We start from the raw sequence: 18,690 nt of genomic DNA, 5'->3' as shown, positions 1-18,690 counted from the left end.
CGGGTCTGTGCTCGCGCATTTCTCGAGGCAGGGCAAGGAACCACGTTTGCACAACGCAGCATGAAAACCATTTTACGGCATATGTCGCGGGGGTTGTGTATAAGTTCCCTCTCACATGCGAAAGATGTTACATAGGCCGAACCGGTCGATGTATTAATGACCGACTGCGTGAGCGCCACTCCTCCCTGGGGTCTCATAACAGTGCAAACTTGCCTCGCCATTGCAATGAATGTGGCTGTTACCCTTTGTTCAGCAATGTAACGATTCTTGTTAGGGGCAAGGGCAAAGAAGAGCGAGAAATCCTGGAAGAGTTCTACATCAGTTTATTAGGTGACGACTGCATTAGTACAACCGCAGTGCGCTTACTTGAAAACGAATTTGCATTTCTAGGTCGGTCACGATAGAAGCGATAGCTTGTCTTTTCCTGCTCTGTGATTAGCGATGATGCGGTTGCGCATGCTCTGCTGGCCTTGCTGGGACTACACCGATTTTAATAAAGCTCAGTTGATAGTCCAGTCGTTGTGGTGTGAACTTCTCCTCTTTTCCTTTGTGTTTTTTAACTGGTTTTTTTCCTTCAAGTATGTACCAACTGTTCCGGATTTCAACCCTTCTTAAAATTCCTCAAAAGCGCAAATTGCGGACTGTGAGTACATTAGTATGCCTGCATTTTTTAAAAGTGCATTTTCTTTTATCACTTCTTTAATTTTACTTTAGTGCGTTAACGATCATTAATTGCGAATTCATGGTCCGCACTTTTATTCGGTAACTTTGCTTACAGATACCGCCAGCGCAGTGCCTAACGGTAATGGAATGAATAAATCGATGTGGCAAAATTTCTACGGGTGTTTAAATATTTGAAAATTTCGAATAACGATTTGAATATTGTTCGATTCAATTCAGTCGTTGAATTGAGTTGAATGTTGTCCTATAGATTCACTTCTCCAATGAAATAGGAGAATAGTCAATAACATTTTATTCAGTCTCAGAGGAATATATTCACCATACGAAAGTCCTAGTATATTGACGACAATGCGGTAATGAAGGCCATTGAAACTAACTAGCCCCACGGAGAGAACTGAAAATCTTGTAACCACTCCCTTGTAGATGACTTGTAGATGTTGGATGAACATGAAAATGGCATCAAATGATACCACTTCATGCAGACAACACGCAACGACAGTGAACAACTAAAGATATAATCAAAAGGGAGGGCGCATTGTAATAATACTTGTGGAGCGCGCGATATCTTAATACTAGCGTAATCTGGCGAGTATGCGCCATAATACATGCGGCCGTGCAGGGTAACCCGGATGTTCCCGCACGTCCCATGCTTTTGCTGCACGCTTCGAGCTTTGGGGCGGAGGTCTTTGTTGAGGACTTAACACGAGTTCGGAAAATCTCCGATCAGCTTATTTTGTAAGCACTTTCATAAAAAAAAAGAAGAGTTAAAAAGTGTCGACACTAAAGAAGACGAGGTCGACGCAATTTCGCGTGAAAAACTATACGAATAAAGTGCGAAATGAGTGAGCAATTAACACGGAAAAGATGCAAAAACACGCAGAACGGAGATTTATATTCCACATTTAATCATCGAATGTCACGAACAATCACCTATGTTGCAATGACCGACACTTTCTGATGTTGCTAATTACGCGATGTAAATACTGCTTAGCAGAATGGTGAGAGGCATGTATATTATTCGCTATTTGAGAAATATTAGATACTTCATTGAATTAAATTCGCTTCTGGCACTGCGATTCGTATTCGATTCGGTCTCAAGCACTACTTAAGCACACTCCTAAACATTTCGCATGGCATTTCAGCGACAGTTTCCCGTCAGTGAACCGGACAACGACGCTATGAGTTAATCAATGCTCATGACTTACTCAATTTTCATTGAACATGTCTGCTGCCGACGGCTCAGCCACTCGACGCGCTATAAAGCTGACTTTAAAACGTTAACAATGTAACGTATCCTTCCGTAGGGCCAGTGAATGCTGCTGCCAATCGAGAATCGCTAGGCAGAGCAAAGTTCCTAGTCTTGAAAAAAAGAGCCTTGTCCCTGTGCCACTTGACAAAAGACAGGGCTACTTACAGGAAGAGGCTTTCGCTACAGCAGAAAAAAAATTAGGTTCACGATACTACTACTAGAAATTACAGTTATGATGATCACGATATCGATAACATTTAAAGGCATGTTTTATGAAACCGAAGGGCTTATGGACTTATGACTCCTTATGGGCTCAGTTTTAGCGACAAGATTGTACCAGGCTTGCTCATCTTTTTACCTAATGTGCTTCAGTAACATGGCCAAACACAGAAATATGAGTGAAGTTATTGTAGAAAATCTAATCCAACTCAAAGCGACGATAGTTTATCTAACGTCACAGTTATTGCACAAGAGAAAGCACCAATTCCTTTTCATGGAACGAGGCATTCAGAAAAATGGTATGATACCCACCACTAATCGAACTAGTCATGAGCCAGAAAGAGACAGTAAGTCACGACTTGCAGAGATTCTAAAGATCCCTTATTGGATTCCAACAAGCAATAATTTGACAGCATGATGGAGGCTTTAAGTCAACAACAGTGGCAGAACAAGGAACACGGTGCCACACTAATGTGTAAATACTACTTCTTTAGTAAGAGTAATTAGTGTAATCTGCCTCAAACGGTTGCTGATGGCGAGTACAACTTTTCTCTCCACAGACTTATTTTTGTGGGTTTTCGTTCCCTAGCTTTAGCTCGTTTTATTTCGTGCTCAACTCCAGTATATGTATGCCATGGTCCCTCCTGGAATAATGCCGTGGTGGCGCTGGCCGGAAACGGTCAATAAATGAAAATAAGTGCAGTTAGAGCCAACGTTTGGCAAGATTCTTAGTCTATGGCAGGGCCCTCTGTCCCCTTGTGGGACAGTTGGCGCCAGCGACCTTGTTTTTTCAACCACTGATCATCAAGATTCTTTGAAGGGAGAAGTGGGTTCTGAAAAAAAAAACACATTCTTGGAGACGGGGTGGTGAAAACTCGTGCATATATGTAATGTTATGTGCTTATTTTGAATATGCAGTTGTTTTTTGTTTATCTCCTCTTGTTGTAATTTACGAGAGCTTCCTTGAAATAAACTTTTCCAAAGATTTGCAAAATTTCAGTTCATTAAATTTCGCTAATAATGGTGCCCATAGCTTCTGTGTGATTCAAGAAATGGCATAAGACCAACCGCATTACTCTGCCTTACCTAGAACAAGAGTTGAGAGACTTCAAAATTCGTCACCGGAAAAACACTTTTTCTAGTTTCAAATTCAACATCTCGCAACTACGTTCTAGGCAAGGCAGAGAAATACGGTTGGTCTTATTGCATTCCTTGAATCACAAAGAAGCCATTCATGCCCTATTTGGTGAAACATAGGCAACGGATATTTCGCAAATCCTCGCGGAAAATAATTAAAGGAAGCTTGGATAAAACTTTACCCAATGGAGATAAACGAAAATGGACCTTGTATTCGAAGTGGGCATATATATTGCATATATGTACAAGTTTTCATCCCCAGACCTCGAAGAACAGATATGGTTTTTTTTTTTGCTCCAAGGCCCACCTCTACCATTTAGGAGGTCAGTTCGAGCGCCACCTACCGCGAGGAACTGGCGCACACTGTCGGAGCCGATCCAGGGTATGACGCGGAGCACGGCGATGGGCTTGTAGCTGGCGGGCAGGCTGTTGGGCGCGCAAATGATGCCCATCATCTTCTCCTTGAGCGTCTGGTAGAGCTCGCGGTACTGCTCCTCGGCGAAGAAGCCGTCTCGCTGCATCTCGTCCACGTGCGCCGACACGTCGTTCAGGATGGTCTGGCCCGCCTGGCGGCTCTTGAAGGCCACCGCGATGCCCGGGAAGCGGGACTGGATCTCCACCAGGTTGCGCAGCACGAGCAGCCGGTTGTTGGTCGCGCGGCTGCGCGTCTCCAGCGCCAGGTCGGACGAGTGGACGTACTTCCAGACGTTCTGCTGCACCTCTTCCTCGCCCGTGATGATGGCCAGCGAGGTCTCGTACGCGGCGTAGATGATCTTGTCCAGGTGCCGGTGGATGACCTCGATCACCCAGTTCTGCACCACCTGTGTCACCGCGGAGGAGAAATGGGGCCCTCTTTCAGACTTTGTCAGACGGGCCTCCTTCAGACGTCAACCTGGCTTGCCGTGTTAGCGTGTTAGCATATGCTTGCCCTGGAATAATTGTTCTTCACATTCAAACGGACGTTGACAATGTGCCTTATTCGACAGCTTTAGCTTACCGTTGGCGTGATAGCTGGTGTTAAAAGGGAACTGGCGTTACATTTCCGCTGAACGTTGCGGAAGCAAGTTTTAGTATAGCGTGATAGAATTGTTTACTTTGAGGGAACGATCTTTATAGGGCTCTTTCAATTTTGCATATACGGTGCACATAAGTGATTTTATTTATTCAAGCATCCCATGTGCGTGCCTGTGAGAAGCAGCTCAATGACAGCCGGGAACGCGTCATACTTGTACCTTCCATGCCTGCCGATGCGTGTCGAAATCCGAACAATCCATGGTCCATGGATCGCCCTATCTTGGACGCCATGTTCTGTCACACTTAGCACTGAATCTCGCCGATAGATGACCCAACATTCCCAGAAGCTTAGAACTGTCGAAGTCGGTGAAAAAAAACATGTACTCGCGGAACTACAGGATGGGTTCAAACCGGGCAGACGCTTAGAGTATAATATATTTGCACTAACGAAGTGCACAGAGATTTCAGTAGCTCAGAATACACCTTTATGGAGAGCCTTTCTAGGTATAAAGGAGCCTAGACAACGTAGACAGGGAATTGTCATGGGATATTAGCAAGCACGAGTACATAGATGGGGATTTCGTGGAGCTTCTGAGGGAGATATATAGGGCTAACCACGTATAAATTTTACAGGAAGCCGAAAATGTATTGCAGTGGTCGAAATTGACCAAGGACTGAATCAGTGATGTCCCCTGTCTTCATTGTGGTTCACGCTTTAGGTTAAGGGCATAGAAAGACAACAGGAAAACATTTAATTAGGGTTTGATTTATCCTACATGCGTAATGAACATATGGTGCCACAGAATGTCCCCGGACTGATGTATGCTGACGACATAATGCTACTAGCGGACAATGCAAGAAATTTCCAGAATCTTTCGAATATGTGTGGCAAAGCAGCGACAAATCTAGCCCTTAAGTTGAGCATAGAAAAACTGGCAGTGAGTGAGTGAGTGAGTGAAATAACTTTATTTGGTACACAATAGACGCCATTAAACTCAGCCTCACCTGGCTAGGCCCACTTGGGGACCATCAGGTGAAACCTCACGGCCCTCTCGCGAGCCCTCTGGAATGCCAGGATTTGAGAGGTCTGGTCCTGTGCCCTAATGAGTTTCATCATTTCCTCTTGGGAATTATGATCTTTAATCAAGATACGAGTAATTACGGGGTGCCAATTCAACCGCAAGTCATACCCATATTCAAGCAATATAGATACCTCGGCGTATACATAAACGAAGACTTACTCAAACGCCCACCAAGATAATTTGAAAATAAAAGGGAAGCTGAATGAAGCAATAATGAAACATAGGAAACTGGCACGTGAATTAGGGAAAGGAGCCATGTTGCCAGCGCTGACGTTTGCAAATTCCATTCTGTGATTCATAATGAATATCTTGTCGGGGCTCGAAGTTAACCAAAGATTGGTAGGCCGTTTGGATTTGGGAGCTCACGGTAAATCCCCAAATGAGGCAATACAGAGTGACATGGGTTGGGCCTCGTTTGAAGTCAGAGAAGCGCAGAGCAAAATTAGTTTTGAAGAATGACTCGGGAGCACGGATCAAAATAAATGGGCGGCTAAAGTGCACAACTATGTGTACCTAAAAAGCGTGGACACAGATTGGAGGAAGAGGTGAAGAAAGTTGGAAACAGGGTACAGGTCTCTGAAGGTGTAAATATTCATTAAAATAAAGATTAAGAGATACAGAGACAGGGAATTCAATGCGAAGAATGGAAACAATAAACACCATGGGGATTTACAAGAATGAGAAGAAAGAAATTAGACGGGGAAATCTGTGCGATAACACAATAACGCTTTGCTATTTGAGGCTCGAGCTGGTTGCCTAAGGACAAAGACATACCGGAGCAAATGTTCGCAGCAAGATGAGGGATGTGCATGCTGCAGCGAAAATTCGGAGACCACCCAGCGCATACTAATGCTATGCGAGTGGATTCACCCAGTGAGGCACCTTCCAAAAGCTCCCGGATTTAGAGTGGACGGAAACATTAGCCGGTCAGCAGTCGAGATAAGCAATAGACGTTTATAATATTGGTGGAAAAAAGCGGGGGAGAAATTGATATGAGCGGATTCCTTACATACGTAAGTAGCGATTCAAGGTATAGATAGAGAACCTTTGAGAAAAAAACGATTTGTGGAGATGTACGCAAAAATTCTAGAATTAAGAACATGTACAGTAAAACCGATTAAATCTAGTGGGCTAGGTGACTGTTGCCGCCCCGTTGCAAAGAGTTCGCAAGCAAATTATCATCATCATATTATGTTGTTGCGCCTCGAAACGTTCTGAGCGCGAAGCGATATCGCAAACTCCGCAAGGCTAACCACATACTCTATCGTGGAAACGGCCCGTGACTAAGAGAAAGCCGTTCTATGCAAAAATTTGCACGAGCTAAGCGAATTCTACAACAGCAACCTCTATTCACTTCGAAGCCGCGACCACTGCCACGTTAAGAAACTGAAATCAAATTACGGGGTTTTACGTGACAAAACCACTTTCTGATTATGAGGGGTGCCGTAGTGCGGCACTCCGGAAAGTTGGACCACCTTGGGTTCTTTAACCTGCACCTAAACACATGTACACATGTTTTCGCGTTTCGGCCCCATCGAAATGCGGGCGCCGTGGCCGGGATTCGATCCCGCGACCTCGTGCTCAGCAGCCCAACACCATAGCTACTGAGCAACCACGGTGGGTTCACCGCCATGTTGACGCGCTATTCACGCAAACCACGCAAAATGTTAACTCTGAAAAACATAAGAGTGCGTACGCTAAGCGTTATGAATTGGTTAGCGTTCCGCGCATGTGCATTTTAAGCCTGCGATTACGCTAAACACGCTATAATAAAGCTGTCTATAAATTTAACAACTTTTAGTGTTCTTTGTTACAATATTTCAGTGTTTGTGCGTTACAGGACTGCCACAATGACATAACTAAATGCTACTGATGTATCCTTAACCTGTTTCTCATGCGTTATTCGTAACCTGTTTCTCGTGCCTTATTGGCGTTTTCTTTCCTATATGTCGTACTATCATGTTAAAATCCCCGCATGACGCCATGCATTCGAGCCCTGGCTGCTATAAATGAAGCACATGTTTTATGAGAGTCCTTTACCGATTTTTTGAACGAGGTCTCGGAGTTTCTCGCCCACTGTACAGCCCCCCCAAAAAAATCTTTTTGAATTTTTTTTTTTGATCTCAGTTAAGCAAGGAATTGTTTTGGTCGGCGCAATTTGTATCTCGAAGGTAGGCCATCCTAAAATGGCTGGCATACCAACTTGCAGAACGAATTCCTCTTCTTTTCTTTCCCACGCATATCTAACCGAATCATCTTGCCGCAGTAATTGTAACAATTCAAAACCATAACTACTTTTAAAATGCTATAGCTAGCATTGTATGAATAGGATCCAATTTTTCTGCTTGGTTTTCGTGTATTAATATTTCGTGTTTATTGTCGTTTCTTATCGCCTTTGCTAGCATTCAGCAAATAGGATTTACGTTTGTTCCTGGTTCTATTTACTAACTAAGTGGTTGTATGTATTTTCTTCCTGCAATATTTATAACTTTCTTCTTTTCTTTTTTATTGTATATTTTTGTTTACCACTCTTCTGGGAAATACTTTGGCCTTAAGAGTACTTGAAGTAAACAAATAAATAATCTAAATGCCAGAGGCCATACTTAGCAGGCGGCCTAGCATTCAGTCAGAGCACCAAGATTTGGTTTATTGCAGCTGGCTAACCATGCCTTTTTTTGTAAGCAGGAAGCTTAGGCTGAAGGCGAACTCCCATTTTCGCAATTTTATTACATGTGAAATGCATCATAATTAAGCAACGGATGAATAAGTTTTTTCCCAAAAAGTACTGCATTTACGGAAGAAAAATCTATGTTCTATCGGCTCTTGGAAGAACCGTTGGGTTTATGGCGTCAAAGCTTACTAACACATTCTGGAAATCGAAAAGTTTGGCAAACAAGTAGACGCACTAATTTACCAATCCGTTAATGTGCCCCATAACATACGAGACAATTCAAAATGTTTTCTTTTATATACGCTAAATTTCATAAGCGAACTGTCAGTGGAATGGCACACTCAATCGCCACTATCATTAGAATCTTGATTAAGAGTTGATACCAACACAGAAATGGCAGAAGTGAATTGCGAAATATTTTTCAATTGCCGAGACACAGAGTGGGGAAACTGTGTGCTTTGCTGCATTTTTAATATTCAGCGTTTTGAGAAAATAACTTGTTTACCGAAAAAAAAAAACGCCGTGGTTGCTCAGTGGCTATGGTGTTGGACTGCTGAGCATGAGGTGGCGAGATCGAATCCCGGCTACGGCGGCCGCATTTCGATGGAGGCGAAATGCGAAAACACCCGTGTACTTGGATTTAGGTGCACGTTAAAGAACCCCAGATGGTCGAAATTTCCGGAGTCCTCCACTACGGCGTGCCTAAGAAAGTGATTTCGGCACGTAAAACCCCATAACTTTTTCAATAAAAAAAGAAATCGCGCAAGACAAACACGAGTCTCTGAAACTTCCTTAAAAGCGCGACAAACCCCTTCGACATTATTTCAGGGAATGCCAGACAAAGAGCATTTCCCCTTTCTTAAATAGTTAGGGTGCTTCGGTTTCGGGTAAAACCCGATGAGTCCCGATTTTTGCACACGAGTAATTTTTGTGAGAATCGGGTTAATTTCTAACCCGTAGTTGTGCGCATTGATAAACGAAAACAAAACAATGCAGATGTCCAAAAGTCTCGATTGGCCTCCGCGCCAACATTCCGCGTCGGAAACGAATGAGGGAATCTCTCTCTCAACCTCTAGCTTTGCTATACTAGTGTGTCGGCATCAAGAAGAAAAAAAGATAGACATATACTGGAGAAATAATAAAGTCAGACAGCGAGACATCGCGTCCCCTGAAGCTGTTATCTCCATATTTTCATTTGCCACATGCACTGGCATCACGGTGCGCTGAATCCCGACCATAGCACGACTCACACCGTTTACAGAGGAACCACGACACCGTTTGGCTCGCGGTAAGAATTAGTACAGCTACTACTGCTTTCAGTCGAAATCATAGCACGCCTCACAGCACACGCACCTGCTGGACATCGCAGCGCACCACGTATTGAAGCCTAATATTCACGACAATCGGCGCATTGTATAGGCACACGACTGGGCGCGGTTTTGCATCCTTCTCCGAAAAGCCAACTCAGCCAATCACTAACTGACTACGTGGCTCTGCTCAACGTGCGTCGATGCTGATGTATGCTTCGTAAAGGGCGACCTTAAATAACCTCTCCTAGAACAAAGCACTGAAAGCAGCGATCACGTGCTGGCCGACTGACAGGACAACAGCGCCCACTACCGAATACCTAGCGATCGCAACGCTGAAGTCGCTGTACGTTGCGAGCTGTGGATATGAGGGGACGTTTTCTTTACTGAGGTGTGTTCAAAGGCCTGACCAACAACTCAGAAATGTTCAAAACACAAATAATGACGTAGGTCACCACCGCTGGCAAGATCAGAAAAGTAATCGCGCTTCGTGCAAAGCGTGCCTGTGCGCCCATTTGGCCGCACGCCTATTTGTCCTCCCCCCCTCCCCCCGCTAGTTAAAAAAATGGAGAGAACCAAGTAAACAACGGATCGTATAGCACGTCTCCATAGGTTGATGTTATTTGCGTGGCTTCTTTGAAAAGTGCAGCGAGGATTCGGAGAGATACGTCTACCATACGACTGTGTATGTGAGAGCAATTTCACTCGTTTAAATAAAACACTTCCATTCAAAAATAAAGCCAGTGTCCGTGTCACCAAGAAAATCTAGGAAGCTTACTATAGGAAAGTTATCAGAATGACCCCGAACTTTCTGCGGTCGATAATAGAGTCCCCATGTATTCCGGACTTTTCTTTTTAAGACAAAACAGCCTATTTTTACTCCCCGCATTTCAAGAAGTATTAAACACAGAAACAAAGAACCCTACGGGCAATTAAGTAGGGGCTTCCAAGAAGCAGTATCCTTTTGACAAAAAAGAAAAGAAAAAACCATTTGAAGTTTGCGGTCCCCAGAGGATAATTTATCTGTACAGCCTAATCTGCTTCTCCCAGTGGCCCCTCTACATTAAGTGCTGTTCTTGAGGAGCATTCTTCAAAGGACTCCTCACCAAGTCTGGCCATTTTGAGCTGACAAACGCAGAGCATACATTGCGTGATAACGAACGTGTCAGCAAAGTATTACATTGCTATGCGCCGCGGAAAGATCTGAAATTTCAAACCGAACGCCGTTTTTCCTTCGCCTCGCGGCCGCCGCCGCTCTCCAAGCCGGACGGTCACGTACTCGCGTCCCTGCGCCGACGTAGTCGAGTCCGCAGTTTGACGTCGCTCGTGGTGACACGTGACTTCCGGAATTATTCAAGGCACCATCTGTTCTCAGTGGGATCTGTTGCTTGAATTGACGAATTAAAGTTTAGAGAAATAATAAAACGCTCAGACGGAATGTCAGCGTGTTTTTTTTTTTTTACTTCGCACCGAAGCAAGAGAGATGTACTTCCTCTTCGTCTGCTTGTTCCCACGGTCGTGCGGTGACATGCACAGGTACAGAAATTATGTCGTTTTCTACCGCCTTCCAGCGCGTGATCGTGCTCTGCGATCCGCTTGTGTCTGCCTCACTAATTCGTGTAGCACTGAATCATACCGCTAGTCATGTGTCCTTGTGCACAGCGTGCAAAATCATGCGCTGCGCGATACGATAATAGCACGCGCGCAACGCCGCCAGCGGACGTGCGCATCGCCGAAAAGAAAAAGAAAGCGAGGAGAAAAAAAAAGTGAAGGCGGGGCCCATGACGTATGTGTCACGCGATTCTCGAGGTCCGGCATAGGAGAACGCAGGGAAGGAATTTCGCTTGCGAAGGCTAGACGGGGCGAGTGGAGAGGGAGTCTCGCTGTGCAGTGGAGCCCACCTGCCGAAAGCATAGGTTCGCGGCATTGAAATATTTTTATCTCGCCTATTAAAGAACGGATTTGAAAAAATTTTGCTGCAGAACGCTCACTAGAGGACACGTAACAACCTACAACGTATAACCAAGATTTGCAATGGGGCCTGGTGACGGGCCGTTTAACAACGTAAATGTCGAAATAGATGGGTATTCCTACACTTCTTTCACTGAATGTAACAGGCCAATTGAGTAATGCGTCACGCACCTCGATGTATTTGACGGCGTGCACGAGCCGCACCGACACGGCCAGGATGAAGGTGACCGTGAGCATGGTGTGGTAATTGCCACCGGGACCAGCCAGGAAGTAGATGGTGAACTGCAGGATGAACACAAAGATGCACGTGGCCAGCAGCACGAGGTCCAGCTTGTTGTAGTTGTCCAGCCGCACGAAGCGGTGCCCGTAAGCTGTTATCTGCAACACCGAGAGAGCAACACGCACTTATTTATTTATTTGTTAACTTATTTATCAATAGTGTCAGCCGTTATTAGGCTCTTACAGGCAGGCGATTACAAGGTGTGTGTTCGAGTGTTATTATAAGAGCAGGCAAAACGGAGTTATGTCAGTCACAACGATTAATAAGCAGCCAATATGAAATAGCCCGTAGAAGATAGAAATGCAGTACCAAATTATAATACAAAAATTCAATATATAGAGCAAGATTTTTAATGATGCGTAATATTACATAATACAGACAAGCTGTACAACATCGCCAAATGAAATAAAACTTTATCTGGGAACTGAACTTCGCCTACTCTCACTGCTCACAGTTTCCAAGGCAACTTTTTTCTATCTCTCGATAGGTGCAGGAATAACGGAAAACTTAAATTTGTTAGAAAGCCAGATTAATTGCCAGATGCGTTTATTGTGGTTAATTCTAGATGAATCACCGTGAGCTATCTTTATACATATGTTTATCTACGTTTATAGCATCGTCAAGCATGCATGGAGGCCACTTTTACGTCTGCTCGGCAGAGTAGGCATGAACGTTCTTTCGCACATGGTGCTTACACTTTCATGCCGAAAATACTTTGAATACATAAATAAGCGTGCTTTGTTCTGCACTTATTTTTTTAAAAACTTTTCGAGAAGTTGGTGGGGATTCCCCACTAAGCTTCCGTCTTGAAATGTCTTACAGTGAAGCGTAACGAATCAGGCATGTTGGTTACATTCCATAGTGCTTATCTATGAGCACAAATTCAGGACGCAGGACAAAGAAACAGGTGACTGGGACACGTGTCACACTCAGCGTGTGTAGCTATGTACTGTGTCAAGCATTTCTGTTGTGACCCAAGCATTGTGACGTTGCAGTGGTTGTACTAAGTACATGAAACAGTGTTTCCTCACTACGACATGTTATAGACAACTGCGCCGCAAGGTGCCTATGGTTACTGCTTCCGCAGTTTTCAGCCCAACGCTCCGCGTTCTATGCACAAAATCACAGCACGAGATCTCTCGTTTACGAAGGCTCCGAGGAATGTTTAAGGATGGCTGGTAGCCAAATCCTTGGCAGTATCAGTATGCCGCCTGCGCGCATCTACACTTTTGCTTAGCGGTATACGCGGAGACATTGAAAGCAACCTGTAGACTTATTTCATTTTTTTCGACTAAAGTTATCCAGGAAGCAAGCCCACATCCGTGTGAAAACAGGCGACACCATGCGGCTGTCGTCATCATATTAAACGTGAAATCATTTCAATCAGTACAGATTGTAACCGACTTCGCGCTAAAAGAGTTGAATGTCGGGCTAGCTGGTGTTGTGACCTGAGAACCACATTGAAATACGGAGCAACGGGACGGCACGGCTGAACGAAAGACGAACACAGGCGCAAGCTAACAACTGGTTTTACTGAAGCCAGATCCACAGGTGTATATATATATATATATATATATATATATATATATATATATATATATATATATATATATATATATATATATATATATATATATATATATATATATATATATATATAAGCAACACTGTACTCACGGCGTTACCCTCCGCGGTTGCTCAGTGGCTATGGTGTTAGGCTGCTGAGCACAAGGTTGCGGGATCGAATCCCGACCACGGCGGCCGCATTTCGATGGGGGCGAAATGCGAAAACACCCGTGCACTTAGATTTGGGTGCACGTTAAAGAACCCCAGGTGGTCGAAATTTCCGGAGTCCTCCACTACGGCGCGCCTCATAATCAGAAAGTGGTTTTGGCACGTAAAAACCCCACAATTTAATTTTTTCTTAATTTTACTCACGGCGCGTTCGGGCGCACTGCGCGCGCTGTCACGTGGTATTTTTAAACTTCGCGGGCTTTTGTCTTTCCCGAATAAAAACTGCCACGCTAAGGCTATTTCGCTGGAAGTACCTGGGTTGGGTAATATTTGTGAAGCTCCACAACTTTGCTATTAACGCCTGAACGTTTCAAGCTATATTTAAAATAGTTAATTAATTTATCTCGGCTAATTGCTAAAAAATACGAGCAATAAAATAGTAATGTAAGCGTAGAAAAACGCTAAAATCATCCACGCGATTTCTGTTCTAAAGAACGCATAAGTTTTTTCAAAATCTTGGTCCAAGTTTGCTGGGACACCCTGTATATGCCTGTGGATCTGGCTTCGTTAGCATATTCGTTACCAACTTCGCGTTGCTAACCGATATAAACGTCAAATTGTTCCAACTACCGTAATTACTCGCGTAATTCCCGCACTCGCATAGTGCTCGCATCCCCCACGTTGGCCATCAAGAACTGGATTTCTCTTTTTTTGCTTTCTTGAAATAATCATTGCACCCTCGAAAATTGCTGTAGCGACTGTCCTTCTTGTTCCGGCCGGTGATGAAGATAGCGCATAGCCGCCGAGCGCACTGTTGGTGCGTGTAACCACAATCCAATCCAATCCGAAACACAAGTGGCTAGAGGTTTCGTGTTTTGGTGAAGTTCGTGAGTCGCACGTCGACAGGTTACGCCGGCATGGTTTGACTCCGTGTCGTTTCCTCATAGTGCAATATGAAAGCTATATGGCTGGTTTCAAGCGGAAAGCCGACGTCAGTGCCTATAGTGGTGACGTAGCTGGCGATGAGAAAGCGATCAGCGACGTAATTGTAGACACTGACTTTGAATAGGTCTGTCCAGAATCACGTTATTTATTTGTCTATTGACTCCAGGTTCTGACACTGCCTGCAACTAAAGGGCCTTAGCAGTTCCTGCTGGTGTTGTTAGATACGGGACCTTTCCCTGAGCCTCCTTCGAGTTCACCAAACCACATCGAATCGCGCCACACCTAAGTAAGGAACGCAGAAGCCGATCTACCCCGTTCCCGAGGCGCGGCACGTGCAAACGAGTTGGCGTCCCCCACCTCGTGCGCCGCAGGTGGAGCTATTCACTGCTTGACTCTTCCCGAAAGTGTAGCGAGATTCTGGTACTGTTCCAGGTAACGTGGGTACCGAGGCAAGACGGCTGTAATGCATCGTGAAGCCCTGGCAGCAATCCCTTCATCCGCCTTTGTGAAGGCAGTTGCAGGCCGGGAAGGCAATACCGCAGAGAGAAGTAAGCCCTCGGACAATTGGGGCCCAAGGAGCCGGGTGTGGCACAATCGCACGGGCGCCTACCATTGGCCGAAAATGACGCTACCTGAGCGGGCCCGCCGATCGGCCGAACGTGACCTGACTTCGAGACACCGAAAGGGTTAAAAGCCAGAGACCGGGAGCAGCAAGGGAGCATTCTTTCATTGATCTCTTTCGAGCTTCTTCCGACGGGCCGCAGCGTTCGAGTTGCTGCCGGCTTGTAATGACTTTATGACTGCTAATTTCTTTGTACTCTCACTGTAAATAATGTAAATAAACCTGCAGTTTTCATCCCGACGTCCTCCTCAACCTCTGCCAACTCCCGCACCCAACGGCAAGGTCCAATATCTGGGGGACAGCAATTGGGATTGTCCTCCAGATCCAACAACTGGTTGACAACGGTGGGATCGTCTCCAAATGCAACTGGTGGCAGCGCTACGGATGAACCTTCGTCCAAAGAGATCCAACAACTGGTGGCAGCGCTACGGATGAACCTTTGTCGAGAGAAATCCTTAGGAACCCGGAACAGCGAAAAAGAGCCTTCGTCCAAAAAGAAGTCCCGAAGAACTTGAAACAGCGAAGAAGAGAGAGCCTTCGTCCAAAGTAGTCCTGAGAAACTGGGAGTAGCGAAGAAGAGCGAGCCTTCGACCCAGGGAGTCCTGAGGAACCGGGAACAGCGGACCAATGAACCAGATGGCAGGGTGCTGCGACCGTAAGTGAGCGCGTGGTTTTTTTTTCCTTTTGATTCGCCAGACTTCAAATGTTGTGTGTTTATTTTGATAGTTCTAGGAATCGGGAATTTGCTGCATATTGTGTGTTTGCACAAATTAATTAAGGACAACAGTTCTAACCACCAGTCGGGACAGCTGTCATGGATCTTAGAAGGTTGACGAGGTTGGACTTGTTGGTGTGCGACGATTTGGGAGTTGAGGCGGACGAACAGATGAAAGAGCCAGCTATCATAAAGGCGATTCAAGATAGTGGCAATGATGATAAAAGCATTGAGACGGCTTGGGACGTGATACAAGAACCACGGGAGCGTGAGCGTGAGCGTTGTGAACGTAAGAGCGAGCGTAAGCGTCGAGAACGCGAGAATGAACGGAAGCGTGAGCTTCAAGAACTTACTCTTAGGTGTGAGCGTCAAGAACGTCAGCGTGAGCGTCAAGAACGTGAGAATGAACGTGAACGTGAGTACTAAGAACGTAAGCGTGAGCGTGAGCAAACGTACGAGAGAGAGAAGGCAGCACTGATAAAACAGATACAATATTGTGAGCTGTTAAAGGCACAGAGACAACTGCTGTCTGAAAATTCTGTAGGTAGTGCAAAGCAAAAGAATGAGGAAGTATCTAGCGCATTTTCACCGAAAGCCGACGAGAAAAGTAGTGCCTGTGAGATTAGCGGCCCATTCATACGCGAACGGAAAAGTCTAGCTGCTAACGATGCCGTAGTGGCAACAGAGGCTGTTAAAGGCCGTAGTGAAAGCGACAAGGTACTGTGCCAACAGAGCACTGTAGAAGCAGCTAGGCCAGCTGCGAATGAATTGGCACAGTCACCGCGCGTGTGCGTCGCATGTAAGGTTAGCGAGGTCGTTAGCGAAGTACAGAGTAGTGCTGACCCGACAGACGCGAGCACCGATGTCGAGGTAATTGTCGAGTTGGATCTGCGTGCCGAAGTGCTGTGCCAGCTGGACGATGCATTTGAGGGCAGCTCTTGCGAGCTGCGTAGCTCAAGAGAAGACAACTGCATAGTTCAGGGATCGGTGTAGCTCGGCGCCAGTCTAGGTAGCAAAGAGAGGGGTGATTTAGTTAAGGATCATTCAGACTGTGCGGGTAGGAGACAGATCCTGGCCGAAGAGATGTGTACCGGCCAGCACGAGACGCGAGAGAGCGGCATAAAAGTGAGTTCGAAGAGAAAGCACCGCGGAAAAAAACGCCGTAAATATCGGAATGTGACGAATAAGGCAGCTGTTTGGATCCCCACCGATGGCATCGGTTGTTGGGAACTCGGCGCTGACGCCCGTGGTTGTACCTGGGTCGCAAGCCCCAAAGGTAGCGTTGGCCTGGCGGCCTGGGGTACAACGGGAAGCATCCGAAGGTCTCGGCAAAGCATGAGTCGACTGGTAACAACAAAACAACTTGTTTATTTTAACATCGCAAAGAGTTGGCGGTCAGGTTGACCGAAGTAGAGCGACGGGAGAGCACTTTACTCAACAGAAGAAATCGGAGCCCTCCTTTTGGCGTCCGGGGGCAGCTGTTTTTATACTCTCGCAGTTGAGGGCAAGAAGGAACCCCTCAATAGACGAGCACGTGAATGTACAATGGGCTAATGGTGACGCACACTGTCGTAGCGCTGCCGGTCGGGCACAATGACTGGAATGAGAGGGTGATCCCTGCTTTCGCATCGCCCGGTTTGGGCACAATGGCACATACACTCACACACGCACATGAAGACACGTGGCATCGGAACATGCCTGGAAACGCCTGGAAACACCTGGCGGGGAGCGTTGCGGCGACGACGAACGGGCCAAAATGTCTGCCGCCCCGCCGCAGTCGCGCCGGCAAAACCGCGTGTCGCAGGCGAAACGCAACAGACCGCCCCGCCGGGGGAAGGAGATCCCGATGGACAGGGGACTGCATCCGCTGTCCGGAGGGATGTCGCTCGATGATGCTCATAACCGAAGTCGGGCGTCCCTCGACGTTTCTTGAGCGCAGCGCACAGAGAAGGCCTTGTTCTCTCGTTCAGGTTCGCACGGGACACTGCAAAGTGACTTCGGGAGAGTTCACATCTTTGTTGTCGTTCCCGGCAAGCGTTAGAACTACGCTGAAACTCAACCGCTCAGTCAGCAAGCACGGCACAACCCTCACTAAGCCCTGCCAGGCTCTTTCCCCTTTTTATACCACTGCCTAGTTCCTTACAGTAGTCTAGCATCACTCAGAACGCGTCCACAAATTGGAAAATTGCACTAGAAAGCATATCATCACTTTGAAACACTAAACAAAAGCAATATGTTAAAGAAAATCCTGCCTCAGGAAGAAAAACATCAGTAACCAACAATTTTGAGGCTGATTCCTACGTTAGGGGCTTCGACTTAAGCCATCGGCGTTACCGTTGAGACTCCCCCTTTTGTAACGCACCTCAAAGGAATATTGTTGTAAAGCGAGGCTCCAGCGCAGGAGGCGGCCATTTTTGGGAGAGATGGTCTGCAGCCATTGGAGAGGGCAGTGATCCGTCTCAATGATAAACCTCGAGCCGGCTAGATAGCATGACAATTTCTGAACGGCCCACACGAGACATGCACACTCTTTCTCGGTGGCGCTATACGCCTGCTCACGACTGGTCAGCTTACGACTAGCATACAGGACGGGGTGTTCTACTTCTCCATTTTCCCGTTGGCACAGTACAACGCCCATGCCTCGCTCACTAGCATCGCACTGAACAACGAACCCTTTTGTATAGTCTGGCGATCGTAGCACAGGCTGGTTTGTTAGGGCACTCTTTAGGGCGCTAAAAGCTCTTTCCTTTGTCTCGTCCCAGACGACTGTTTGAGGCTCTGTCTTTCTTAGAGCATCCGTCAGGGGAGCCGCGATATCAGAGTACCTAGGGATGTACCTCTGATAGTAGCCGGCGACACCCAAGAACGACCGAATATCGGTCTTTGTGCGCGGTTGCGGAAAGTCTCGCACAGCGGCCACTTTTATTTCAGAGGGGCGGCGACGACCCTGACCAATCACGTGACCGAGGTAGACAACCTCGGCCTGTGCTAACTGGCACTTAGGAGCCTTTACTGTCAAGCCCGCTTCGCGCAGGCGGGTTAGCACTGCCCGCAAGTGTGTCA

At 46.3% G+C, this 18,690-nt stretch overlaps 1 protein-coding gene across 1 annotated transcript in view; it reads right to left on the bottom strand.

Moving 5' to 3' along the window:
- LOC142583695 (sperm-specific sodium:proton exchanger-like) overlaps positions 1-18,690 on the bottom strand; it is a 98,921-nt gene that overhangs the window by 31,002 nt on the left and 49,229 nt on the right. The window contains exons 14-15 of the mRNA XM_075694182.1: positions 11,503-11,709; positions 3,631-4,107 (exon numbers count right to left, since the gene is read on the bottom strand). Of these exons, the coding sequence (XP_075550297.1) occupies positions 3,631-4,107; positions 11,503-11,709 (684 nt within the window). The remainder of the gene's footprint in view (positions 1-3,630; positions 4,108-11,502; positions 11,710-18,690) is intronic.

The sequence above is a fragment of the Dermacentor variabilis genome, chromosome 5 (genome assembly GCF_050947875.1).
Source record: "Dermacentor variabilis isolate Ectoservices chromosome 5, ASM5094787v1, whole genome shotgun sequence".
Classification (NCBI taxonomy): Eukaryota; Metazoa; Arthropoda; class Arachnida; order Ixodida; family Ixodidae; genus Dermacentor; species Dermacentor variabilis.
The sequence above is the reverse complement of the archived record's forward strand: the minus strand, read 5'-3'. Positions and strand labels throughout refer to the sequence as shown.